This window comes from Haliotis asinina, chromosome 4, assembly GCF_037392515.1.
Source record: "Haliotis asinina isolate JCU_RB_2024 chromosome 4, JCU_Hal_asi_v2, whole genome shotgun sequence".
NCBI lineage: Eukaryota > Metazoa > Mollusca > Gastropoda > Lepetellida > Haliotidae > Haliotis > Haliotis asinina.
The window spans coordinates 27,909,272-27,937,253 of NC_090283.1; the positions used below are offsets into that span (position 1 = coordinate 27,909,272).

The following is a 27,982-nucleotide window of genomic DNA, read 5'->3' on the forward strand; positions in this document are numbered from 1 at the left end:
TAATTTGTTACTGTTTTGTAAATATTTTGGTGACATATTTTGATTTGTCCCAATTCTGTGTCATGAAGTGGCTGTACCAGCTTATATCACTTACACACTATGCAAAAAGTAACAAGAAGATTTACCTGGGCATTTGTGTAACTTATGTAATTACTAGCCTCCCAATAGACTTTCAATCTGTTGACAAGTGCACTGCATTGTCTGCCCTCATAAGTCCACTTGCCTACAGTTCAGCATTGTGTCAACAAACAGCTGGTCAGGGTACAGGTACTACCCTTACAAGTCCACTGTCCCATACAATTCACACAGCAAACAGTGCGGGTTTTTTTGGCTGAGGATTTCTCTATCTATCTATATAACAGGTCAGACTGTTTTTGGCTCCTATTCATGTATCAATAGATATGTCTGTGTATACAGTTGTGCATGAATTTGATGCGTTAAAATAATGCATTGATGAGGTATATTTCTCTGTTAAAACTACAAGTGAGCTTGCAAATTAATAAGAAATATATACTTATCATAAACTACTATATAATAAGTACAGTTAGACAGGAAAGACTTCCACCAATATCCCCCCTTAAATTTGCACTTTGCAAGGGCCCTAACCTATAAATCTGACCCTTATTTTGTGGCTTCTAGTCAAATCATTTTACCTGATAAAAGATATCTTTCTTGTCACGGTTCAAATCTAAGGGGGATAGAGGCAGAAGCCGTTAGATGTTTAGATATTCTATTAGATTTGAAGCTGGTATAATTTCTCTCTTAATCCACGGACTTATGTCCTTCAGCCTTAACTTAATTTATAATAAAAGTCACGATAAATCACTGCTCAAATATCATCTTATTATATGTGCTTATACAGTATGAATGATTACATAATGGAAGGAACCGCATACATGTTCTTTAATCGTACTACTATTTTTTACGGTAAGAGTTCTCCCCGTAGCGCCCACCCTAATCAAAAGACAAACTTACAAACTGACATGCACAAATCACCCTAAATATAAATTCAATAAACTAGAACAGGTACAAAAAACAATCAATGAACTTACTTCAGTGTTGGAATATTAAACTGGGGAAGATGGAAATATTCTATGTTAAAAATGTGGGGTACGGGTGGAACTCTTGCCTTTTTCACAGCACTGCTCACATATTATTCACACCTAATTCATAGATACTATGTGATATAGTTGGTGCAATAAATCAGATATTCTAACAGTCTTTTCATCTATTATATGCAAAGTTTGAAACTGGCTAGTAAACTTTGTTTATGAAATAAAGAGATGGCTGTCGGCTCACATCCGAGTAGCTTGTTCAACCATTTCTTCAACCATGCTGCTTAAAACAGATCATATACACCTTATCCATAATGGCAGTTCAACTACTCCCCAGGTTGATGGAACAGTAAACCACAAGAACTCACCTTGCCAAGGTCCCCACTGCTGACATCAATACAGTTCCTCTTGCTGTACAACTTCACAACCTCCTTGGAGATTTTCTTGAGGACATGTCGTGCCTCATCGCGGGGCTTGCCGACACCGTACAAGACGATGAGTCTTTGGTTGCACTCATGGTTGGAATATTCATCTTGCGGAATGGGGAAGTGGGTGGCAAACAGCATATGTCGTGATGGGCCCTTTGGAGCAGTGACTGTGGGAAGGGCATCACTGTGTTGGAGGGTGTGATCCTTCTCCGACTTGACTGATTTCACAGATGCTGGCAATAGGATACGGTAAGAGTTACTTTGTGCATGCAGTGGAAACTAAAATAACAATAATACCTAGGTGTCATCCTCATCCTAGCATTTGTCATGGTCTGTCAGGTACGCCATGGCTACATAAGAAACAAACAGCTTGTAAGCTAAGCTCCGTTGCAATAATTTTATGGCCATGTTCCTGTTAGTCAGTTCTTACGACAAGCATGGGTTACTGAAGATCCGTTCTAACTAGGATCTTCTTAGGTAATAAACCATATATAGTGTGCTTCAGCACATCCACTCTCTCACTACAGAGTGGTCTGTATTGGACCACCTACCTGGGGGCTCTGGGCTTGACTTCTGTTCATCCTTAACAGAACCATACAGACTGTTGAAGTCTGTGTCAACTAGTGCGCCGATGTCCATGTCCACTTTGATGTCATCCTGATGCTGAAAGAAACAGTCTTCATGAAAAAACTTTGGAAACACCCACACAGGCAGTTTAGCCCACGAAATGACATACAGCATAAGATGGGAGTAGCTATCAGGTAATGAAACTGTGGCTGCTAACTGAACTGTGATTTGAACAACTTTGCACAAAAGATATTACGCACTGTACTTTTCAAGCTGATGTACCCATTACCTCGTGCTTGATGCTCTCGTTCTGACTCTTGATGCTGGGGAGGTCCACGCTGTCTGCAGAGGGCATCATAACAGCAGGGGAAGAAAGGAGGTCGCCACGGGAGATGAGCGTACACATGTAGGCATCATGGGAAAATACATCATGGCGAATAAGCTCAGAGAACAGATGAATCAGGTTCCGGAATGCTTGCTTGTTTTCTTCTGTTGGATTTTCATCTACACAACAATTAAACAGGTAATGGAAATGGCAATTTTGCAGAAACACATTAATACATATATTCCTTGCAAACTAGTTTAAAACAACATTAATTCACAATCCTATCTACAGCCCTCACACATGCTCTCTGTATGTAGCTGTGATACCATAAGTCATCATGAACATGGACCAGCTCCCACCTGCATACATATAACCTGGACAGGGAATCAGTGGTCAAGCACAATTACTTCAAGGATCAGTAGGAATATTTCTAATCTCAATCACCAAACAAAATAAAGCCACAATTTTGAAATAATGGCCTAAGTATTATGTCTCTGCCTATATTTCATTAATGGAGGTCAGTAACCTCGTCCGTACCTAGCACTGGGGCCTGGTTGTCGAGGAAATCCATAAGCAGTGACTGGAAGGCAGGTAGTCCCGGGGGAATCATCTGGTCTGAGCCAATCGAATCCTTGTCCTCCATCATGTCCGTGTCACCATACTTCTGCAGAACCCCAAAGTTGGTGTTTAGAGCAAATGTTGTGTCATGGAAGAATTACACAGTCAATGGTCTATGATGCCTGTATGGGATCAAACTGAGAATATGACTATCAATAACAGCTCAGCATCAGGATATGATCTCACATCAGTAAATATACCTGCCCTCCATGGACAGACAGGTGTACAATAAATGTACCTACTAATTCCAGTGTCAAGTCTTCAGAAAACTGACTTCACATCTTTTTCCAAATCATAATTTTGTCTTATAATGCTGTAATTATGTTAACCTGTACAGAGCTGTATTTACCTCTGCCCTGAGCTCGTTCTGCCTCCGCTCCAACAGTTTAGCAGCTACAACAGCCCTATGATCCCCGGTACGTTGTGTTGTCACTGCCCAGTCAATGAGCAGTTTGATAATAGGTTCATCCCCTAACATGGGCTGAAACAGGAAATATCACTCAGGAACAATCTCACAAATTGATCTGGGAAGGATGCATAACTCCAAAATAAGCAAGATAAGTATTAAGTCTTTGAAGGGCATTTAGAAGTGAAATACATAGGGATGAAGATTTTTATGGATATCAACTTCTTTATTATGAGAATACAACGTTTTGGAGTTAATGCTTAACTCCGAAATGTTGTGTTCTCATAGGTTGATATCCATAAAAATCTTCAAGATTAAAGTTTTATCAGTCAGGATTTATTCCAACCATGACAGAGGCCAAAATGATGCAACTGCAACATGCCATTTTAGGGATGCACCCCCTCAAATGTCAGCAATCAAAAGTAGTAACATCCAGATTGCTGCTTGCTATGACAGAATTTGTGTGACCTACAGTAAAAGAAGTTCAGTCATATCTGTGCATTAGCAAGCCAGTTAGCAATCTATTAAATATTTCTAAACCGGAATAAAACTGTAGAGTGTGATGATTCTTTGAAGAGAGTCCTCCTTGGAGTTCTCATAAGCATTTTCATGTCCATTCAAAATTCCTATGACAGTTGTAGCTATATTTTTAATAAAATATTTACAAAACCAAAACTATGTTTTTGTCTCATTGGACAACCCCCACCAAGCCCAGAATGGACCAGTCCACCAAGAACAGGCAAATCTAAACTGGTACTTTGTATCTCACTTTCCATGCTGAACGTGATCAGACAGTCTGAATCGTAAGCATTGGCATCGGGGACCACTCCGGCACCTCAAAAAAAGTCTTGTAGACTTCAGAGTGGGGCCACAGCTGAACATGGGGAACTCAAGAAACTGTAGGACAGTCCTCTGGACTTTGGCGATGTGGTCCTGTGATAAGGAAACAATGCTCGTGGCAGTATTGAACCGTGGTCCCAAGAAAACCAGATCCTGTGTTGGAACGAGGTCTGATTTCTTGAGATTGATGATCCAGTCCACCTTGATCAGGATATCCATCACCTTGTGAGTGGTATGGAGAGTTAACTGCTGGCCTAACACCTGTAGAAGCAAATCATCAAGGTATGTATGACAAACTGGCTAACTGAGCTGGAATCAACATTAGTTTGGTGAACAGTCTTGGTGCTGTGGAGATGCTAAGACGAAAACCAGAAACTGGTAACACTGCCCATCAGGGGATAGATCAAAGGAGAACCGACAGTACTTCTCCAAATCAGGGTGTATTTGGAGTCAATCATCTGCCACGACAGCTGAGATCACTGAGCGAAGTGTCTCTATCTGACAAGGCAGCACCTGAATGAGACGGTTCAGACCCTTGAGATGGAGAATGGGCCAGGATCCTCCATCCTTCTTGGTCACTATGAAATACGTCGAGTAGAATCCCAGATATTCCTGACTGTCTGGAACCATCTTGATTCCTGCATTGTCTAGCAATGCTAAGACCTTGGCACAGAAGATGTCTTCATTCTCCCTGGAGGCCAGCACTGGTGTATGACATACTCCAGTGAAAGGGGGTGGATGTCTCTTCCACTGTGGCAAATGGCTCAGCTATGTAAATGATTCTGAGCCAAGTGTGCATGTATCTTGCTTAACTGCCAGCCTTAAGGAGATTAAGTTGTCCTTGTTTAAGCCCTGATCTGCCAGTTCTCCTTGTAACACAGAGATAGGTTGAGTGGATCACAATGCGAAGCTGCTGTGCAGCATTCCGGAACTGCTCTTGGAATGAGTGGTACGCAGATTTCTGAACCTGAGCATTGGTCTGGAGCCCCCCAGCATGACCAAAGCATAAACACACTCATCCATGACAGGTGGCTCAAAGATTAACTCATCCCCTAATGGGTAATGTCTTGTCAGATCGGGGAGATCAAAGCGTGACCTATTACCTGCTAGCATAGGATTAAGAACCTCATGTAGCAGTGGACGGAGCCGAACATCTGCAGCCTTGGTTGGAGCAAAAGATTCTCTCGGCTCAGGGACAACCACTTCAGGGAGATTCACAGCAATGCGCTCACTCATCACCTGCAAAGATGAACCCAATGAGCTCTTAACCTCACCCATTGTCCCTGCCATCACCTCATCATCATCCGTATCCTCTTTAGTTCACTTGTGATTGAGTGCCAATTCAGAGCAAACACCCAAGGCAGAATACCAAGGAATCAAAGGCTCCGACAGAAAGAGGTGGTCTGGATCATCATGTCCCCAACTCGAGGTTGACCAGCAGCAGCGAGAGGACAGAGAATTGTCCATGGAAACAGACAAACCTGGAACTGGTACACCCAATGGCGCAAGGGGAATAAACCCCGGCACAGAAGATATACCAGGAGATGACAGGTTATAACCTGTGTCCCTGGCACAGGAAGACGGAACCACACCAGAGCCTCGGCTTGGGTCGTGTACCGGTTCCGAGGAACGACCAGTAATGAAGAATAAGATATGGTCTGATCGGTCCCCAGAGGTATGGGCAGACCGTGAGGTAAACCTTGGGCTAGGACCACCCCTACAGAGGTGCCTGCAGAATCATAAAGGACGGATTTGGTTACAAGCTCCTCACACAGCAAAAATCTGACCGACACCATCTGCTGCAGAAAGAAAGACAATATATCATCAAATGATAATGTTGGAGGTGCAACAGCATATGGGGGCAAGTTCCTTTGCAATCTTAGCCTTTCCCCACTGGCCTCAGCAGTGGAGTGGGAAGCTGAATAAGATCATTTCTTCTTAGAGTCGGGTCTCGTGCCCATGTTGCCCAAGTCCAAACACACAGGACAGCCTTGGTTATCATGACCTTCCTCCAACAAACAACACAGACACGCTTTGTGTGAGTCTGGCAAAGGCAGAACAGAGCTGCATGAAATGCATTTCTTAAACTGCAAGAGAGGATGAAAACTATATGCCAAAGTGGTAAACACAGAACCTATAGAAAACAATATGCATGGGCGATACAACATGCAGCATGTAACCACCAAGCTAAAGCAACAACTAACCGGAGCATAATGTACTGCAAACACACAAAGCTACCAAAATATACATTACATAATATTACAGCATATAAATATAGTTGAAAGGAAGCAGCCCCAATGTAACACAACAGTGCTAACCATACCCACATGTCCGAAGCGCAGGTACAAAAAGGCAGACGCCATCTTGCAGAGCCACATGGTTAGAAGATGGCACATAAGTTACTACAAAAGATGAATGAAACTTAACTCATGCCGACTATCTAAATCGCCCAAGCGATAAAATAAAAAAGACAGCGTACATACAGTACTTGAGTTAGAGCCACTAATCCTCAGAATTTCACTCTGAAAAACGAGAATGGAGCATACACGTCTTCTCTGATAAATGACGACATAGAAAGTCAGGCACAAGATGCCAGCTTAGATTTATCTGTTCTTGGTGGACGTGTCCATTCTGGTCTTGGTAGGGGTAGTCCAATGAGACAAAAACACAGTTTTTGTTTTGTAAATATTTCATTCAAAATATAGTTACAACTGTCGTAGGAATTTTTAATGGACATAAAAATAATTATTAAGTACCCAAAGGAAAAAGAATATAACCTTCCATCACATACGTCAGTGAATTCAACTGATGCATTAGATCAGTATCAATGAGTTATAATCAACCTCAGTATTCTGAAAATGAAATCAACACTGGGTGCCACCTTGTATTCACACCTTGGATACCAGTTACCTTAAATTAGTTTATTATTTATTTAGATTCATAATAATTTAGATTTATTATAATCTTTATAATTTAGATTTATTATCATCTTCAACACTACAATTATAATCTTATCAACACTACCTGGACCAGGAAGTAACTGCTCAGTTGTTTTGAATGAGTGAGTGAGTTAATATTTAATGTCACATTGGCAATATTTCAGCCATATCGTGACGGGTCAGTTGTTTTGATCCTGTTCAAATAGTATGTTAACATACGCTGTATATACATTTATACCACAAGTCCCTCACCTCATTGCCATCTTTGGTTTGGTTGATGGAGAATATTTTCTGGTACAGCACATCATGAGAGTTGTTGATGTCAACCTTGTCAAAATGGTGTTTGTCCAGGTTATCCAGCACATGGAGAACTTTGCTGATCACAAACCCTGCAACAACAGTTCTCCATCTTGTGACAAAAAGTTCATTTATGCTCTCTCATATACCAACACTTCAGCCACATGAAATGACCTGCAACTAATCCAGACTGGGTGAGAAACCACTTCTGATCAGATTTAAGCAACCTACCTTTGGCTGACTGTTGACACTTGTCTGATGACCACCGCACCTCGGCTCCCTTCCCTCGCAGTTTGATCTGGTGTTCAGAGGCTCGGATCTGGGCGCGGATCTACAAGTATTGGAAACATATCATCAGCTGCCTAGTATGGTCAAACAGGCAGTTGGCAGTAGCAGTATGACAACATCTCAGTATGATCAAACTGACAGTTTCTAACCTAGATTCCCTACAGGGACTATCTGCAGTTGTTGTCTGTGAAATATCAATCATGGCACAGAACCCTTGCTGGGAATTTGTCTAGATCCCAAGGGAAGACATTCAGACCCAAATCTGCAGCAAAGGTTAGCAAAAATTCCCAAGTGAGAAGAAACTGTTCCCCATTCATGTCAATAGATTAACAACAAATATGACAGCTAGGTCCTGGTCCCTTATTCTCCAAATGTTCGTAGCTCAAAGGATTCTCAACTTTGTTCTTTTGCCATGTTAAAATGACTCAAAATTTGCTGGCAGTGTTGAATCCCTGCTGACTTGACAAAGGACTGACCTGCTGATTGTGTGGTCCAGGCAGCATGGGTAGACTAGAGGGGGCACACGCTAGATAATCTAAAGGGGACCCACAAAGGAAGGAGGTAATCTTTCCCTCCCCTAGGTTATTCCATACAATGCCCGTGGGACACTTCAGAGTGAGTCGCTGTAGGATGGCCGACAGATTGAGAATGAGGCTCCGGTGTTGAGGGCAGCCACTCAGCTCAGCAAACATTACAGCCATTGGGCTGGATATATACTGGTTAGTGCTCGTTGTTGTTATGGCTCTGGAAGAAAATCAGCATAGACTCTTTCAATGGTGAATGTGACAGAAGAAAACAATGCAATCATTTCTCTCTCTCACTTATATACTTCATGCCATGTCATCCTTGGCTATGCTCTAATCTTTCTAATCACCAACTCTCAAATACGGCTTCATCTAGTCTCCATTAAATGGAATGGTACAAAATATGAACTAGATTAGTGGCTCCAGAGATAGTGATACCGATGTCATCTGTCTGTCTATGATGGAGCATGGATCCATGGTATTCATTCATCACAACAGAGAAAGTATGCTGCATATGAAGCCATATATGTATACAACTATTATCAATAACTGCCTGTTTATGAGATATGCTCTTTCCAAATGGTCCAATACACAATGATGACCCTGGCTTTTATCAGTGAGTAATACATTAGAATTTCTTTAATACACATAATCTTCATACATCACACATTATATACAATGATGCATACCAGCTATATGGCACAAATGGCTCTGTACAAAATTAAGTTTTTAATATGACCATTGTGGTGAACATTTTATACTGGACCACAATAGCACATAAAGTTTATAAACTGATGTAATAACTACTTGAAGTATTTGACAGAAGTAGGCCTAACCTGGTTGATAAAGACTTACCCATTGCCATTAGTAGTTAGCATGGGGGACTGTGTGCGGGGCGACGTGCAGCCGGACTCGCTGCACAATTGGGCCAGCTTCCGACTACAGAAGTAGGCCAGTTTACGTGACAACAGTGCTGACAGTGTCACCTCATCCAAGTACTGAAAAGAAAGCATGAAATATTTAAGTCATTGACAGCCTGACTACAGTAAAGCTATGCCTAAAAACACTTCCTTTCAAAGCTAAGAGTTATATCTGAGATGATGCAGTTCTGATGAAACTTTACTGTGACATTATTGCTCACCTGAACAATCTGAGCTAGGATGAGTTTGAGAACTGTGTCATCGTTCTGTTTGATCTTGTCCAGGAGCTCAATGAGCCAGTTGAGAAACTCTTGGTGGTCCAGCAAACCCTCCTGAATAACACAACATTAATTACTTTCGGTCTTATGGAAAAATGGTGGGCAAAAGAATGCAAGCAAGTGTTCATGTGCACTAGAAAGGGCTGTTGAAGAAATAGCACATTGATTAGGTGAGGTCAAATGGGGTTTGATGGTTTCATAGAGCTTGCCCACTATTTTTCCATGCAGTAGTTAAACATGGGCACTCCAGACACAGCAGATGGTCCAGAGATGACCAGTCCTTGTTTCAAGTCATTATTGCCAAGATTGCAAAGCAACAATAGGTAATATGCAAAGGTTTTTATGAACAGTATAATGATCTATACTATAGCCCAAGCCTATGGCTTCAGCCATTTCCTTGTCAGCACCAAGGACTGCAGTCCATCATTAAGCATGACAAAAGTGAGTCATTAAGTGAGTGAGTGAGTTGGGTTTTACACCACTTCAAGTAATATTCCACCAGTATCATGGCGAGGACACCAGAAATGGGCATGACATGATGAATGAATACATAGCTGCTACTTACATTAAACTTGTGTTTGGCTAAGCGACATGTGTAGTGGAAGTGTTTGAGGGCTGGCTCTAGGTCGACCTGTGCCGGGGGCTGGGTTGCTGTCAGGAAGCTAGTCTGTGGAGCACCACAACCACTGTACGCATCCTGAATTTTCTGGAGCTGCTCATACAGGAACTTGGTGATCGCTTGTGTCCATGCTGTGAAAAACACATGAATGTTTAGCTTGGAGAGTGAGTAGAGGAGACAAAAGAAATGGGCTTACACTTAGTTGAGAAGGTACAGGAGACAAAAGAAATGGGCTTACCCTTAACTGAAAAGGTACGGAAGACAAAAGAAATGGGCTTATCCTTAACTGAGAAGGTACAGGAGACAAAAGAAATGGGCTTACCCTTAGCTGAGAGGGTACAGGAGACAAAAGAAATGGGCTTACCCTTAGTTGAGAAGGTACAGGAGACAAAAGAAATGGGCTTACACTTAACTGAGAAGGTACAGGAGACAAAAGAAATGGGCTTATCCTTAACTGAGAAGGTACAGGAGACAAAAGAAATGGGCTTACCCTTAGCTGAGAGGGTACAGGAGACAAAAGAAATGGGCTTACCCTTAGTTGAGAAGGTACAGGAGACAAAAGAAATGGGCTTACACTTAGCTGAGAAGGTACAGGAGACAAAAGAAATGGGATTATCCTTAACTGAGAAGGTACAGGAGACAAAAGAAATGGGATTACCCTTAGCTGAGAGGGTACAGGAGACAAAAGAAATGGGCTTACCCTTAGTTGAGAAGGTACAGGAGACAAAAGAAATGGGGTTATCCTTAACTGAGAAGGTACAGGAGACAAAAGAAATGGGCTTACCCTTAGCTGAGAGGGTACAGGAGACAAAAGAAATGGGCTTACCCTTTGCTGAGAAGGTAAAGGAGACAAAAGAAATGGGCTTACCCTTAGTTGAGAAGGTACAGGAGACAAAGAAAATGGGCTTACCCTCAGCTGAGAAGGTACAGGAGACAAAAGAAATGGGCTTACCCTTAGCTGAGAAGGTACAGGAGACGAAAGAAATGGGCTTACCCTTAGCTGAGAAGGTACAGGAGACAAAAGAAATGGGCTTACACTTAGCTGAGAAGGTACAGGAGACAAAAGAAATGGGCTTACCCTTAGCTGAGAAGGTACAGGAGACAAAAGAAATGGGATTACCCTTAACTGAGAAGGTACAGGAGACATAAGAAATGGGCTTACCCTTAACTGAGAAGGTACAGGAGACAAAAGAAATGGGCTTACCCTTAGCTGAGAAGGTACAGGAGACAAAAGAAATGGGCTTACCCTTAGCTGAGAAGGTACAGGAGACAAAAGAAATGGGCTTACACTTAGCTGAGAAGGTACAGGAGACAAAAGAAATGGGATTACCCTTAACTGAGAAGGTACAGGAGACATAAGAAATGGGCTTACCCTTAACTGAGAAGGTACAGGAGACAAAAGAAATGGGATTACCCTTAGCTGAGAAGGTACAGGAGACAAGAGAAATGGGCTTACCCTTAGCTAAGAAGGTACAGGAGACAAAAGAAATGGGATTACCCTTAACTGAAAAGGTACGGAAGACAAAAGAAATGGGCTTATCCTTAACTGAGAAGGTACAGGCTTACCCTCAGCTGAGAAGGTACAGGAGACGAAAGAAATGGGCTTACCCTTAGCTGAGAGGGTACAGGAGACAAAAGAAATGGGCTTACCCTTAGTTGAGAAGGTACAGGAGACAAAAGAAATGGGCTTACACTTAACTGAGAAGGTACAGGAGACAAAAGAAATGGGCTTATCCTTAACTGAGAAGGTACAGGAGACAAAAGAAATGGGCTTACACTTAACTGAGAAGGTACAGGAGACAAAAGAAATGGGCTTATCCTTAGTTGAGAAGGTACAGGAGACAAAAGAAATGGGCTTACCCTTAGTTGAGAAGATACAGGAGACAAAAGAAATGGGCTTACCCTTAGCTGAGAAGGTAAAGGAGACAAAAGAAATGGGCTTACCCTTAGTTGAGAAGGTACAGGAGACAAAGAAAATGGGCTTACCCTCAGCTGAGAAGGTACAGGAGATAAAAGAAATGGGCTTACCCTTAGCTGAGAAGGTACAGGAGACGAAAGAAATGGGCTTACCCTTAGCTGAGAAGGTACAGGAGACGAAAGAAATGGGCTTACCCTTAGCTAAGAAGGTACAGGAGACAAAAGAAATGGGCTTACCCTTAGCTAAGAAGGTACAGGAGACAAAAGAAATGGGATTACCCTTAACTGAGAAGGTACAGGAGACAAAAGAAATGGGCTTACCCTTAGCTAAGAAGGTCCAGGCTTACTCACAGATAAATCACTGCACACAATACTTAGATCAATCATGATTATATAAACATCTGCAATCTTAAAAATTCTTAATATTACTTTGGCCATGATCAACACAATAAATATTCAAATTCTGTTGTATTGACTTGGCTGATGCTTCTTTGCCAATAGCAAGATTATTCTATTTACCTAACGACAGATCAGGTGCTTGTTTCTTCCTCCGTGTTTCATTTGAGGCCATATTATGTGCTGTGGTTATCTTGATATACCAGGCTGCTCGCACCATGGGTACAGCAAAGTCACACAATGTGGTGAACGTCTCCTCTTTCTTGTTGAATGTGGGGACCTGAACGAAAAACATGTATATACTAATTGGGACTTTATAGCACTTTCAGGGTTGATACAAAGCACATCTTGTCAGAGTTGTATTTCAGTCTGTTGCCACTTTCATGTAATCATGGTGAATGTCATTTGCATTCGAAACATTTGTCGTGAAATCTCTGTCAAGAAATCTTGAGTGACATGCTTCGTGCCATGAAAGATGCAGGTGCTACATAAACATTACATTGAAAGCAATACAAACATAAGTACCTTTTTGCTGAGGTGGGCGAGTGGTTTGTTTCCTGCAAGATCCTTGAACCATGCTTCCATAGCAATCTTGTTCCTTGCAGCCTGGACATGCAAACAGTCAAATAACCATTGCTATTTTCTATAGTTTACTAACTGTGTGGAATTCTTACATTTTGATGGAACTCAGTTATTCAACTTATTCATTAAACACTGCTGGCTTATCACTACCTAATAACTGATGATCACAGCTCTGAACATGGGAACATCTCTAACTGTACCTCCTGGGAATCTGAGGATGCACTCAAGTCACAATACCCTTTGAAGAAAGTTGCATCAGTGTAATCTTAATACATGATGACAAAAAAAAGTTAAAAATACACCTGAATACACTTGTAGTAAAGCAAACCAGTTAAACAGGGTGACACACTTAAAACAGTTTTGGACTGAACCGTGTCTACACAAAAAGAATCATGCATTATGTGATCTGTAAATCATCTAACTCAAATGTGGCACCGTTAACATAGATCTGCACTGCTTGTGTGTCAAAACGCTGTCCTGTACTGACCGGCCAGAAATTGTCCTTCATGGGTGGCTGCTGTCTTTTCTTCGAGTCTTGTAACGTGTTGATCTCCATCTTCTTGGTGATGATGGAGCTGAACTGTGTCCCAAACTAAGGAAAACATCACATACAAAATATTAATATACACATGCAGAACATGGTCCGGGGGGGAACCTGTGAATGACCATTCATAATCACATCAGCCTCAAAAGGATGTCATTTTACAAAAGCTGCTGTGAAAAGGGTAACAGTAGATCATAATGTATCAAAAGGTACAACTCTATCAAAAGCATTAGCATTCTTCACATGGACTTTCATTTTGGAAAAAAAAAAGCTACTGTCATATGATTATTTACTTACCTTATCCAGATTGATGTCGGCATTTCTCTCTGATCCATACTGAAGTAGAAGAGCAATCACTTAAAATGTGTGGACAGTGGTGGAAGGGCAATCAGTTGAAATGTGTTGACAATGGTGGAAGGACAATCAGTTGAAATGTGTGGACAGTGGTGGAAGGACAATCAGTTGAAATGTGTTGACAGTGGTGGAAGGTCAATAAGTCGAAATGTGTTGACAGTGGTGGAAGGGCAATCAGTCGAAATGTGTGGACAGTGGTGGAAGGGCAATCAGTCGAAATGTGTGGACAGTGGTGGAAGGGCAATCAGTCGAAATGTGTGGACAGTGGTGGAAGGGCAATCAGTTGAAATGTGTGGACAGTGGCAGAAAAGCAAGGACCATGGAAATATGAATCATCAACTTTTCGGATTTATGAAATGCTCAGGATGAAAGGTAGTTTTTTTTGTTTGTTGTTATTTCCATTTTTATTCCCACTCTACAAAGTATATAGTACTATGTACAATATAGCTTGTGCACGCACAAAAAATAAAGGTTACAGATAGGAACTGTAATTCATTCATCATGTATAAAGGGAAAAGCTTTCATATATAGACAATGTACAAGTGTTTCCAGTTACAGACAAACATATTAAATACTATCAGATTATGTACATAGAAAATATAGTATAGATACTATATGTAAAAGCAGATGTACATGCTTTCCCTTTCTGTTAGAAAGAGAAGTATTTTTTCCATTTCCATTCTTATTCCCACTTTACATGTGATGACGTTTGTTAGAATTATGGTAATGCCACTCTGAAAAGTATTTTAGTGAAATGACTTCTGTCTAACGGATCTCTCAACAGCACATGCTAAGCCTTCAACAACTTGGCCATGGTTCCCAAAAGTCTCATTAAGACTGATCATTAAGCTACTGATGTAACGTCCAGATAATGTAATAGGATTGGAATATTCCTGCAACCTTGTGACAATGTGCCACTGGCTACAGAACTGGCAGTAGTATGCATCAAATCACTCTTAACTTAAAAACCTGCATTTCTCTTGAAAATGTTACCATACTACATTAATATACAGTGTGATAAACTATTTCAGTCAGGTCAAAAAGTGGACAAACTGTTATTTCAGAGCACCTTTTTTTAGTGAAACTGAATGAGTCCGACCGAAGTACAAGATAAAGGCAATGGACCAAGATATCCAAATATACATATATTTCAAGACAAGACTGAAGCTTACCTCATCAGAGAAGGACGACTGGTTGCTGAAGCCATGTTTGACACTGGCTTGATCAAGTTCATCCTGTGTAGAACAAGGAAAAGTGAATTCAAGGAATTGTAATTTCAATCGCATGTTTGTGTTGGTTATTAATTCGGGTTTCATCTTTATTCATCATGTTCATTCATTGTAACTATTTTCATCCAATTTATTCAAAGTTAGATGTGAAACTTCAAAAAATAACATTATCAATGTTTATCATTATATTCAAATGTCTCACTGGTTTCATTCACAAAACACCAAACTCTAAGTAATCATTCATCGGCCTACCTTTACAATACAGCACCACAAACTTTAAAGACACGTCATAATACTATTTTACGTAATTGCAGGTGATTTTGTTCAAAAACACGTTCTTGAAACAATGCCCTATGACGCTGGCATAGCAACAAGGTTGTCAAGCTCAGAAAGTGCATATAAGCTCCGCTCACTGATGTTTCATCTCTACCAGCCATGGCATTACAGAAACCCAACGATGTTGAGAGTTTCCAGTAATAGTTCACGGCGGATGCACAATTTTTCGCAAGCACCCGTTTTAAATATTTTTTTCTTTTTTGACTAATATGCTCATATTTCTTGATATTAAGAGTTGCTGAGGTATTATATTTTGTGTATTTATACATTTTCTATTTTTAAATTTAGTAAAAATAACTTACATTGGTCACATTGTGCCATGTTTTATTATTTGCAGTTTTGGTCAATGTAAAATAATCTAAATATATTCTATATTTTGGCTTCAAACGCAACTATTTGGATCAAATGAATTATAACTGAAAACTAATATACATATATATCTCTGTCATTCAGTAATTTGCACCATTACAAGGAAATATTTATTTCTCGAAGCGGTAAGAATTCATTACACTGGATACGTCAGCCATTTTCGTGCCGGTTCGGTGAGCATATTCTATTTATTAGAATTATTCCAGGCGTTAGGGTTTAGGATTTAGGGTTTAGGGTTAGGGTAAGGGACCTAATCCAGTGTAGTAGGTAAATGCATGAGTACCAACTGTTTTCCTTTTCCATTTTTAATACTTTGTTCACAAAGAAAAACGGGAGACCAAAAACGTCAAAAGTTAAATAAACGATGAAATGGTTTAATGTCGATATTTTGGGCTGATAGAAATCAGCCTCCAGCAACTTTCACCCCTAGATCTACATTTTTTTCAATAATGATTTGAAGTCTAACTGTGTTCCCTACAACACTTTTCTGTCACGAAAGCACACAATGAATTTTATATAAGCATGTCATTCATGCATGCACGGTAAAATCAACATCTGACGCCTGACGTCAACAACCGTTTTTAGTTCGCACCATATCGGCTCATTCAACACAGCATGGTATCTTGTAGATTACGGAATAGGACGATCTTGCCAAATGATATCGGGACCATTCAGCAACCGTCAGTAGATTGAAAGCATGAGGCACCAAGTTTACCCGTAACCTTCATAATTGTCCGCAACCAATTCGACTCTTTCCGTTCATTTCCGTGACATCACAGGAATGACTAGCTAAATTTGCACATTGTGCAACAATGTGGACGTAGCACAGTTGGTTAGCTGTTGGGCTAACAATCCGAAGGTCGTGGGTTCGCGTCCGACTGGTTCTCACAAACTGGTTGCCTGTCTCACTGACATGTGACCTACGGCTGGGAACGTCCTCCCGAGAAATTGTGGTGCTGAATTCTAAAGGTGCTCCCATTCATCTTGAAATGTACTGAGATGTTATTGTGTTGTTTGGAGACAGCAGATTCAAACAATCACACCCTGAGTATTACCATGTTCACAATTTGAGAGAGAATGGAACATTCAGTTACCTCTCCATCATGTTCGTTGGCTTACACAAAGATGACGCTGAGGAAATATATAAACAACAGCTACATGAACTCTGGAGAAATACTTGAATGTATATTGCGTCAAAAACTATGCATTCAGTTATGCGGTTCTTCTCTGATTATTTATGACATAACTGATTTCGAGGTCCATATGCATAAACAAAATATTCATTTCTATTCTATATATTCTATTTTCTACACAAATGGGTCACGTACGGATTCTTTGAACATATGTGTTTAGAAACAAACATCGTGCATTGTAAATCGCTACAGTTAAAGCTCTGAAAGATAAATCATTGTCAACATTGTCAACAATGTTTTGATAAATCTAGTTCAGGTTTACCGGCGGTAGTAAGGTTAAATGAGCTATAAATGACATGGCCATGAGTTGCAATTAATATTTTCCAAAAGGTACTGACTTCTTTCTGTTTCGGAACTTGTGGATATACATCTGGGGGGCCAAGCCTAGGTTTTTTCAGAGGCCGGTGCTCCTCACTTGGATGAGAAGCCGCCATTTTGGCCGCTACAACAGGAACTACCTAAAATTAGGAATGGTTTTCAAATACGAAATAGTATTGACAACCCGTGATTTTAAGTGAAAAGAACGACATATGCCCATCGGATTCTAATATTTGAATATATCCTTGATGACATCACATTTTAAAATATGCGTATCCGAGCAGTGTCATCATTTTCAGACTTGTGCACAAGGAGACCTCAGACTGATCTGGATCCCAAGTTTGTGTCTCATACTTGGATAATTAAAGATTTCCTATAGTGTCAATTGACATCATAGAATATTCATCGTGCAATGTTTAATTGTTTGTGACCATAAACTAAACCATATTTGCAATTGGCAAACAATATACATATCACTCAGCCAAACGCCTACCTACAATAATATATACTTTAATATACAGCAAATGCATGTAAGTGTTGTTTTTCAGGCAGCTAAGCTGTAAATATGGCAACGAATACTATTCCTTTCTTGTCATCCATGTTTGGTTGCATATACGTACACCTCTTTTATGCTCAGTAAATTAATTTATAACATTGGTTGGTTGGCTTGTTTAACGCCGTCACTAATTTTCCAGCTACATGGCGGCTCTGTTCCATCAGGATAGACATTCTACCTTTAAAGACAGTTCAAGGTTTCATTGTTACAGGACATTTAAAAATTTACTTCCGCCTGAAAACATATGTGTGTGTTTCATATTCTAAAGATTGAAGAAAAATATTTTATCAAATTTAGACTTGGCTGGTTAGAAAATATTTATAAACGAAGGCAGGAATATGTCCATAAATAAGAACAGGAAAATTTGTCCGTTATATAAATCCGCAGTTGAGAATGAAATCCACTTTATGCTAGTTCATCCCAGTGACGCCATTCACGGACGCAAATACATTCCACACCCGTTTCTGCTAAATCCACAACGTTCTAGTTTTTATATCCCTAATGACTTCTGAAAAGGACAATGCCATTCTTAAGCTCTCACTATTTATCACAAATGCTATGAGACTAAGAAATGAGCTGTTATACACAAAGTAAAATCGCAAAAACGAAAGTTTACAATTCCCCGTAACTTTTTACTCTTCATTATGGGTATCGTATATTATATGTGTATTATCTGTTACGCCTTTGATCTTGACCAGACAATCCCGTGATCAACATCATGAGCATCGTTCTGTGCAGTTGGGGCACAATGACATGTGCCAACCAAGTCAGCGAGCCTGACCACCCGATCCCGTTAGTCGCCTCTGCTTTCAAACCATCACCATGGGTTTCTCCTCCTGATGAGATAGCCGAGCGTGAGTGCTGAAACCCCATCTCCCAGGCTTGTATTTAAAGATGTGGACATAAAATAAGTTGCTAGCTTCAGACAGAGTCGTTGGAGTCATTTGTGTTCACTTTTCATTCAAAATATAACAAGACGCAGTCAAATTGAGAACATGGAGAGATGTAGTTTCCATTCTTGCTTGTGGTCCCTCCCGATTTACAGATCACCTCGGTTCGTTTCGGGGGAAAATCATTCACTTTGACTTCTGTACCGCTCTTGGTAGGGATAAACACTTACTTCAAGTGGCATTTAGATGTAGATGAAGAAGAACACGTTGTTTATTGCTACAAGCGCGACATTTTATCACCCTGATGAAGCAAATCGCCACCGAAATGTCGCATCTGTTGCAATATGGATAGGCAAGTTCTTTAAAAAGTGTACCTTTTCAGCTGCAAACAAATGTTGGAAACAATTGTCAAAAAAAGACAGTCAAATTTCGACTTAAACCACATCATTATTTTTTTTGGACTGGTTCAACCGTCAGCAAAGATCACCTGCAGATAGTGTTGTGATGTATAAATTTATGGATACCCTTACATTAACTGCAGATCTTGTCTTTTCTTCTCATCTCTTGCAGTGGTAGCCTAGTGGTTAAGGCGTTCGCTCGGCACGTCAAAGACTCGGGTTCGATTCCACAAAGGGGTTCAATATGTGAGGTCCATTACCGATGGCTTAAGGTGGACATCTATTACATGTGCTTCCTTGAGGAGACTCAAGTCTCAGAACGCATCTAGGGACTCGTGTGTGGGGAGGAGTTACCTCAAAACAGTGTTGGAAAGAAATGAAAATTGTGTGGTACAAGTTCCATTCACGTATGCATATGTTGTGAAGTATCCATTTGGTATTTTCAAGTCGTCAATGTCGTCTTGTCAATGTTGAATTGGGTGTGGCCATCCCTACTTGTTTCAAATGCATGACAACAGCTGTGTACATGTGTAGGATTCAACATTCAAAACACAATTTCCAACACATCTGACACGTTATAAATACTTGGTAGGGGGATATGTGCTATCATGCTAAATTCAAAGTTCAAACCAGGGAGCCTATATAGAGAGTATCCCTGTTCAAACTAAGCATATTCAAAATTGCTCATTCTACTTTTCGCCCAAGCTGTTATAATTTGTACATTGTGAGTGAGATTCTCCTCGGTGCATCCAGAAACTTGGGAAAATGAAAACTTTAACTTAAAGTCTGTTTCAACTGAATTTCGTTTTCTGACACAAATTTCAGAAAACGATACAAATAGTGTACATTAACGCTAAGTTTTATCTTTCTTCCTTACACGGGTCAGTGAGGTAGCCTAGTGGTTAAAGAGTCCGCTCGTCACGCCAACAACCCAGGTTCGATTCTCCACATGGGCCCAATGTGTAACGCCCATTTCTGGCGTCCCCCGCCGTGATATTGCAAAACGCGTTTTGCATGCTCAATCACCCACTTTTTATTTTAACACCCATAACTTTAACACTTAGATTTCGTCTCCATGCATTACCAGAAGCTTGAGAAAATATGTGTACTATGCACTTTTAACTGTAATTCCGACTGCGCCGTAATAATCTGTACACAAAGGGCTGATGCAAAGAAAGTAATAAGTAACTAGATTGAATTGAAGTGATGAAAAATACCCAATACGTAAATATATTTGGAACAATGCATTTATGCTGAATACGACTTTATATTTGTACATAAATCCAAAAGTAATTCATCTTATTGTGCAATATGATGTTTTGCGTGAAAGAAATGCTACTCTTATGATTGCCTTGTGTTATAAATTCTATTTTCGTTTTTATTTTCCTATGGTTGTTTTGTACTAAAGCTTACTTTAAAAATTACTTGACAGAATCAGGCCATCAATTTCTATATAAAGACTGTTTTCATCTAATTTATTATGATACATTATATACTAGGTGCCTATTCTATTTTTATTGTCAGAAAAATATAATGTAACGATAATCTCGCTGTTGGCGGTATTACAACATATAGTACTTGTAATACAACTAATAATTATCTTTTTCAAACATGCTAACTATACAAAGCATAGGATGAAGTTTCGGTGTTACTTTATTTATATTGTTTTGTAAATATAAATCACATTAATTTTCTAATATTGATACCCATGCCCACTGTGAAATATTGCTCCTATTGAAATATTATCGAGCATAATAACATTAGTCGTCTAAGTACTAGTATGTTATGAACTTCCGCTTTACTCACGCCGGGAATAACAACAGTGACTTGTGAAAGCGTTTCATGGTTATTTATTGAATACTGTCGAGATGAAGATGAATATTACTTCAGCAGGTAAAGTCCCATCACATAGCAATGTCAACATTTGTAATGAATTATCGACAACTGTTTCTGGTTCCAGATGTGTTAAGGAAAACGTCCTTCGTACGCACTCGAAATTTCATTTTCGCTTAGTCACGAGTCCTAAAGATGATTGTGTACACTCAAATACAAATGCGAAAATATTTTAAATTGCAGCGTAACCGCCACACGACATGCGAAATCTATATAACACATCGATGCTACTGTTTCGTACACAGAATGCAACACTTAATTTTATTTTTTTATTGTTTGATGCACGTTAAGTTCAGTAAATTGATACCGGTTAACCTTCCACGTAGGGACGATCAAATCTGTGAAATTTGGCGCAAATTTTAAGGGCAGTGGATCCTGAAATGGGTCCCTCTTGCTCTTCAGTAGTATGTTAACAAATAATTAGGTTAGGACAAAACCTTTGTAATACATTTTTGTAGCCATGTGACTTTAGTACTCCCTAGTGTAGAGACAAGAAGAAGCTGAATGAGAAGCAGTGAATGGATGATTACTGATACACATGAACCTTACTGTCTATTATGATTTAGTGAAATAACTGTAAATATATATGATTGAACGCACATATGTTAAATGTGAATATTTATAAGTACTTGCAGTGAACAACATTAGAATAATGAATTTGGAAATGTATGTGTTTTGAAAGCACATATTTCAATTTGCAATAATGCCACTTGTTTGAAGCCCTGGTATCACATGATGTTTTAATCATAAGGTAGATTTGCCTACTGTAAGTCAATGAAGGAAAGTTTGAGCCAAACACGATTTATTTGCCATTTATGTACATATATAACCATGTTAAAAGTGTGAAAGTCCACAACCCTTTGATACATAACAAATGTCTTCCTGCATTGTTTGTTTCAAAAGAAAGGCCACTAGCTTAACCATATAAAACTCATTAATCTGTTCAAAACAGCAAGTACTCTGGTTAGGTGTTATGTAAACACCTTAACCAATCAGGCTTATCACTGCTAATTAGGGGATAAGTGATTGGGTTGAATGGTGATGAACCTTCTTCATTATCCACAGGTGATTACTGAGGTGCAGGAAAGTAAATTGCCAATCAAGAGGTGTTAGAGTGAAAACAGTATTTACTGCTCAACCATGTGTTTTCACAGTGTTCCAGTTTATAATTAGGAGATGTTGATGAGCCCTTGAGGGTTAAACAAGAATCTAGAACTTGTAGATAATCCAGAATAGCTTCATTTTTAAAGGTTGCACATTAAGGTTATGCAAGACTGCCTTTACTTTCTTGCTTAACATGCTTACTTTCAATTTACATAATGTTTAATTCATCCTCATCATTTCACAGTTTACATTTTTATGGATTTATGGATTTTCATCATTGATCTTTTCAGTATGTTGTGTTTCTGTGACATTGCCTTTTTCTAAACATGTTTTTTTTAGAAAATACAAAATGAACAGGTCGGGGAGAACCGCAAATCAAGCTATTATAGTTAGATCAAGCTACAGTAGTTCAAACGAGCTGTAGGGTGATTGGTCCATCGAGCTATAATCGCACATACTCAGAAGTGGCCCTTTAAGAAGAACTTTCCGCACTGCAGCCATGGCAGTGCACCACATGACTGGAATCGACTGACACATGTGTGAATGAAAATGCACCCCAAACCCGAGCGTTTTTGATACATGAGCTGCTAAATGACCAAACCCTACCGACATTTTCACTTTACAGACAAAATAACACATCTGAAAACTGAAAATATAGCTTGAAACGTGCAGACCCATCTCGCGAGATGCTAAACTTGCCAATTGCATGACTTCCGGTTTGGAAATAGTACTTGTTCCAAGAGTATTTGTGTGGTTTGCAGGAACTTGGCAAGAATAAACAAAAAACTATGAAAGCCCAGTGCGAGCCACAACTTCCTGTCACGTGAATTCTGAAACAGTTGCGTAGCTTGCAATAGAAATGGTCTGACTGTGTGGTGTAGCGATTGTGTTGTTATTAGCTCGATGTGACTACGGAACAGCTTGATTTGTGGTTCTCCCCAACCTGATGAAAGAGATCAGCATTTTGTTCAAACACTTTGATGATGGTATTTGTTTTGTAGGTGGAGTTCTGTCTCTGCTTGATGAACAGGAACCGCAGCTCAAGGTAAGAAATTCTGCCTTTGTAATCATGGTAATAATGATAATAATAATCTTGTGATAATCTATTCAGAACTTTAACGTGAGTCTGACCACGAGAAATTGATTTTTTTCATAGAACTTTAGGTTTTTGAGAATCTGAGTTTGGTACTGTGAACCTTTCATGTAGTTTCATGTCAGAAGGACATAGTGGTTACTGTTTATCATGTTTATCAGCAGTTAGCCAATACATGTATATAAGAAATTGGAAACAAGGAAAGTTATACATGTTGGACCTTTTGAAAATAGTTTTTCTTGCTATAATAGTATCATGGATTTCTGTTTCAAGTGGTTTGACAATGTGCCATGTTGCACTGTGTATCATTCACTACATAAAATCAAACAATCTACGAATCTGGAATGTTGCTGCGTGCTGTATTAAACAGCAAATCAACCAACCAACTTAGATTAAGTACAAATAAGATCTAGTATAACACAATTAACAACAAAGAATTGTACTCCTTGATTTATTTCATACACACAATCACAAATATATATAGTATATAGACAATGAGACATTGACATCTTAATACAATAGAGATGCAGTAGATGTAATACAGAGTTTCAGAGACATAGTGTAGATAAAGTTATTTCCTACTGGAGGCTTGGCTCTCGGGATTAGACTTCATTACTGAAGCATGAGAAACATCAAAACAACATCGGTTAATGTCACAATGATAGGGCTCGATTTCGTGCTTTGTTACTTGCACATGGTGCAACCCAGTATTACAAAGTGCAACCTAGTTATGAGTTGGACTTGCACATTTTGATAAATAAAGCAACAGGGATTAGCTGTGTCTGTGTGTTTCTATGGTTTTACGGGTCCTTCATCATATGTTTATATGCACTGAAACCTTTGATGTTTTAACACACTATGTTGCAGCTGGACTTTTGTGTGTGTAACTAGGTCTTTATCTTATGTTGCACCTGCTGCAAGTAGATTAAAATCTCTGAAACTGAGCCCAAGTGTTTTATACTGATAATATGTCATGGCATCCTTGACAATCCATTTTTGTCCCCCGGCATGTAGTTCGGGGAATATAGTAGACACCTCGTCCGTCCGTAATCATTTTGTTTCCGGAGCATAACTCAAAAACCGTTCAATATTTTTAGACTACAATTGGTACATATAACATATTAAACCTATGATTGTGCCTTTTGTTATTTAAAGATTTTTGGCATTTTCATTTTTCTTGTTTTCATCCAAATGTTTTGGTCTTAGTCTAATGGAAGGGTTGGGCTTTGTTTCTGGACCTTAACTCTAAACTGTTCAATATTTTTCTACATAGCTTGGGAGATGTGTCACTCAGAACCTAAAGTGGTACCTTTTGCCATTTACAGGTGCCATTCAAAAGTGACGGGGTGTGTTTCATTTCTGGAGTACAACTCAAAAACTTCATAATATCTGAGAGCAAAAAAAAATTGGTAGATATGTTTGGCAGATCCCAAAGTGGTGCCTTTTGCTGTTTGTAGATTTTGGTGATTTATCATTTTCTGGGTTTCCATGGAAATGATTCAGACTTAGTTCCAAAAGGGAGTGATGGGCTCTGTTTCCAGAACATAATTCGAAAACCCTTTGATATCTTTCAACAGAACTTGAACTGGTGCATTTTGCTGTTTACAGATGTTTAGCATTTGTTTTCTGAGTTTCCATGGAAACAATTTGAAATAAGTCTCAAAACGGAGGGATGGGCTCCATATCCTGAGCACAACTCAAAGACCGTTTGATATCTTTCAAGAGAACTTGGCAAATGTAAGCGGCAGATCTTGAACTGGTGCCTTTTGCTGTTTGCAGATATTTAGCTTCTCTATTTTTCATGATTTCCATGAACATGATTGCTACTTAGTTTAAAAATACATCAAGTAACTGTCAGATGATATGTTCTTTCAAATATGTGGGGGCCGGGGGAATATGTCATCTTTTGTTGACACTTGTTGGAACTTATACCATCTGAAACAACTTGATACTATTGTTGGCAGGTTTATGGTTGTGTGATAATATCCTCTGTGGATATAGCAGATCTGCAACTCTTTTTAACACACTTCCAATTACATCAATGGATGTTTACTGGAAATATGATTGAATGTATTTCACAAGACCATCATGAATGTAAATCTTATTACATTAAGTTTTGATTTTTTTCTCTATGTATCTGTTTGCTGTTTAGCAGCAAACCTTGGAAGTCTGTATGTTTTGATTCTATATCTCCAACATTATGATGTCTGAACACTAAAAACTCTTGTGGCTTAGCCAGTGTGTTTGACATGCATGACTTTTCGTGTACATTAAGGTGTGACCGTGGTAATGTGACATGACATGACTGAGATTCTGGTGATAGAGTCAAGCCCTTCTCTCTCTGTTTTCAGGGTTCTTGCAGAATCATTAAAAGTTCCACATCCTACTTTCAATTTCAGGTGTTTGCTTTGGATAAACTAAACAAAATTGTTGATGTATTCTGGGCTGAGATATCTGAATCAGTTGACAAAATGTAAGTATGAATGTCCTAGGACAAAAAGAAAAATTCAGAAAGATTTGAAATGATTAGCATGTAGACCTGTTCAAACCTCATCGTGTTCACTTGTTTACATACTGGACCACGATGGGTTGAGAGATTTACTGTAGTATATCAGCATATTTATCACTAAAATGATCTCAGTGAGTTAGTATATATGTTTTGACATTACAGAATATACAGGAATATGATAATATGCATGATGGCAGCTGCCTGCATTTATTCTTACATCAGGAGGAAATACTGTATATGTTTGCTAACTGTAGTCAAATAACGGGGTTTGAAGCCCAGCAACCTATAAGCTGCTTTGTAACACACTGTAGATAATGACTTGAGACCTGTTCTAATTGTCAGTAATTGTCTTGGTTGTGAGCTGATAAGGGCTAATGATGGGGCCAGTTTGTTTCTGACAGTTACTCTTCATGTTGTGTTCCAGAGAGGTTCTCTATGAAGATGCCACCTTCAAGAATCGAGAAATGGCTGCACTTGTTGCATCAAAGGTTTGTTCTCCTTTATAATGATGGTTACTGAGTGTTGACTGTTGTCTTTGATCATGTTGATATATGGTTAACTAATTCATGATTGAGTGGCATGCTTTGGTAAATGATATTAATAACAGATCAGCTTCAAAAGATACCCCCATGAAGACCCTGTCGAGATTTGTTATTCATCAACCTGTGATTGGCTTCAGAGGCAATAAATAGGATCAGGTTGGCAGACTTGGTTGATGTCATTGTATCCCAGTTGGATCAATGTTCGTGATGCCAATAGTGTCTAGTTCAGATGGATCATGACCCCCGTCTGCTAGCGTGAATGTTTTGGCGTTAAACGACAAAATTCAAACCAATAAGTATTATCACTGTCCCTTTGATTTAACCCATTTGTCTTCCTTGTCTTCCCACATCTCTGCCCTTTCAGTGTTATTCACACTCATTCACTTACATTGTTTCACAGGTTTATTACCATCTTGGAGCATTTGAAGAATCCTTGACCTATGCCTTGGGTGCAGGGGATCTGTTCAATGTCAATGACACATCAGAGTTTGTGGAAACAACAATAGGTATGTTTTCACTGAGTTTATGCAATATGTGGACCATTCATATGTGATCTTGCAGTTTTCACGATGGTGTTTCAAAGTAACGGGACATTGGGTTCTGTAAGTTTCAGATGTCTGAGCCACTGAAAATTCACAGGACCCACAGAATAAAGTTCAGATTTAACATTTCTTGTAATTGGCACTGAAATTATTAACATTACATGATAACAAACATAAGATTTCTAAACAGAAAACAAGTGTCACATGCTGCAAATAACAACTTCTCACAAAGACATTGGGGCTTAAGTAACTTTGATAACAGACTTTGAAGCTTCACGTTATCAGAGGTACTGAGGTTGCTCACTTTCTTCTTTCTGATGACTCAGGTTTTAATTCCCACACATGTATTACAGTTTGTTTAATACAGACATGCCTACAACAGACTGAGGAATGTCCCACACATGTATTACAGTATGTTCAATACAGATATGCCTAAAACAGACAGAGGAATATCCCACACATGTATTACAGTATGTTTAATACAGACATGCGTACAACAGACTGAGTAATATCATGAACTTCTTTTTTTTGTCCATGCCATTTTCTGTTTATTTTAGCAAAAGCATTTTTTGCACACTAAAATTAGTGATCCCATGGAGGTCATTTTGACATAGTTTACTGTAGAGGTCATTTTGTGCATAGTTTAATGTAGAGGTCATTTTGACCATAGTTTACTGTAGAGGTCATTTTGACCATAGTTTACTGTAGAAGTCATTTTTATTGTAGTTTATTATTATAGTTTATTGTAGAGTTATTTGTATGTGAAGTTGATTTCTTAGATACTCTGCAATAATATGGTTGGAATATTATGAAAAGGAGCTTAAAAATAACTCACATTTTCTATTCAATCATGCAGCCAAGTGTATCGACCATTACACAAAGCAGTGTGTAGAGAATGCTGAATGTTCAGAGGAGGACAGGAAGCCGATTGACCCCAGATTGGAGGCTGTGGTCAACAGGATGTTCCAGAGATGCTTTGATGACAAGCAGTTCAAACAGGTATCCAATCTGTTATGTAAAACATATCTTTAAGTCAGATTTAACATTGTTCTTGAAACTTTCCAATATTTTGTGAAATGCTGTGCTTGTTATCGCCATGTTTTTGTCTAAGTC

General features: G+C 39.2%; 2 protein-coding genes across 2 annotated transcripts in view; one reads left to right on the forward strand and one right to left on the reverse strand.

Moving 5' to 3' along the window:
• The window catches only part of LOC137281469 (mediator of RNA polymerase II transcription subunit 12-like protein), a 39,885-nt gene extending 22,407 nt beyond the window's left edge, over positions 1-17,478 (reverse strand). Inside the window, exons 1-17 of the mRNA XM_067812713.1 lie at positions 17,363-17,478; positions 15,070-15,132; positions 13,841-13,879; positions 13,487-13,591; positions 12,943-13,023; positions 12,541-12,697; positions 10,051-10,235; positions 9,429-9,539; positions 9,143-9,285; positions 8,240-8,507; positions 7,707-7,806; positions 7,431-7,567; positions 3,343-3,474; positions 2,913-3,039; positions 2,340-2,554; positions 2,035-2,146; positions 1,424-1,716 (exon numbers count right to left, since the gene is read on the reverse strand). Of these exons, the coding sequence (XP_067668814.1) occupies positions 1,424-1,716; positions 2,035-2,146; positions 2,340-2,554; positions 2,913-3,039; positions 3,343-3,474; positions 7,431-7,567; positions 7,707-7,806; positions 8,240-8,507; positions 9,143-9,285; positions 9,429-9,539; positions 10,051-10,235; positions 12,541-12,697; positions 12,943-13,023; positions 13,487-13,591; positions 13,841-13,879; positions 15,070-15,132; positions 17,363-17,458 (2,364 nt within the window). The 5' untranslated portion in view covers positions 17,459-17,478. The remainder of the gene's footprint in view (positions 1-1,423; positions 1,717-2,034; positions 2,147-2,339; positions 2,555-2,912; positions 3,040-3,342; positions 3,475-7,430; positions 7,568-7,706; positions 7,807-8,239; positions 8,508-9,142; positions 9,286-9,428; positions 9,540-10,050; positions 10,236-12,540; positions 12,698-12,942; positions 13,024-13,486; positions 13,592-13,840; positions 13,880-15,069; positions 15,133-17,362) is intronic.
• A 3,475-nt stretch (positions 17,479-20,953) lies between these two features.
• The window catches only part of LOC137281471 (26S proteasome non-ATPase regulatory subunit 1-like), a 274,250-nt gene continuing 267,221 nt past the window's right edge, over positions 20,954-27,982 (forward strand). Inside the window, exons 1-6 of the mRNA XM_067812714.1 lie at positions 20,954-21,079; positions 23,185-23,228; positions 25,676-25,749; positions 26,210-26,273; positions 26,728-26,833; positions 27,726-27,868. Coding sequence (XP_067668815.1) covers positions 21,055-21,079; positions 23,185-23,228; positions 25,676-25,749; positions 26,210-26,273; positions 26,728-26,833; positions 27,726-27,868 — 456 coding nt within the window. The 5' untranslated portion in view covers positions 20,954-21,054. The remainder of the gene's footprint in view (positions 21,080-23,184; positions 23,229-25,675; positions 25,750-26,209; positions 26,274-26,727; positions 26,834-27,725; positions 27,869-27,982) is intronic.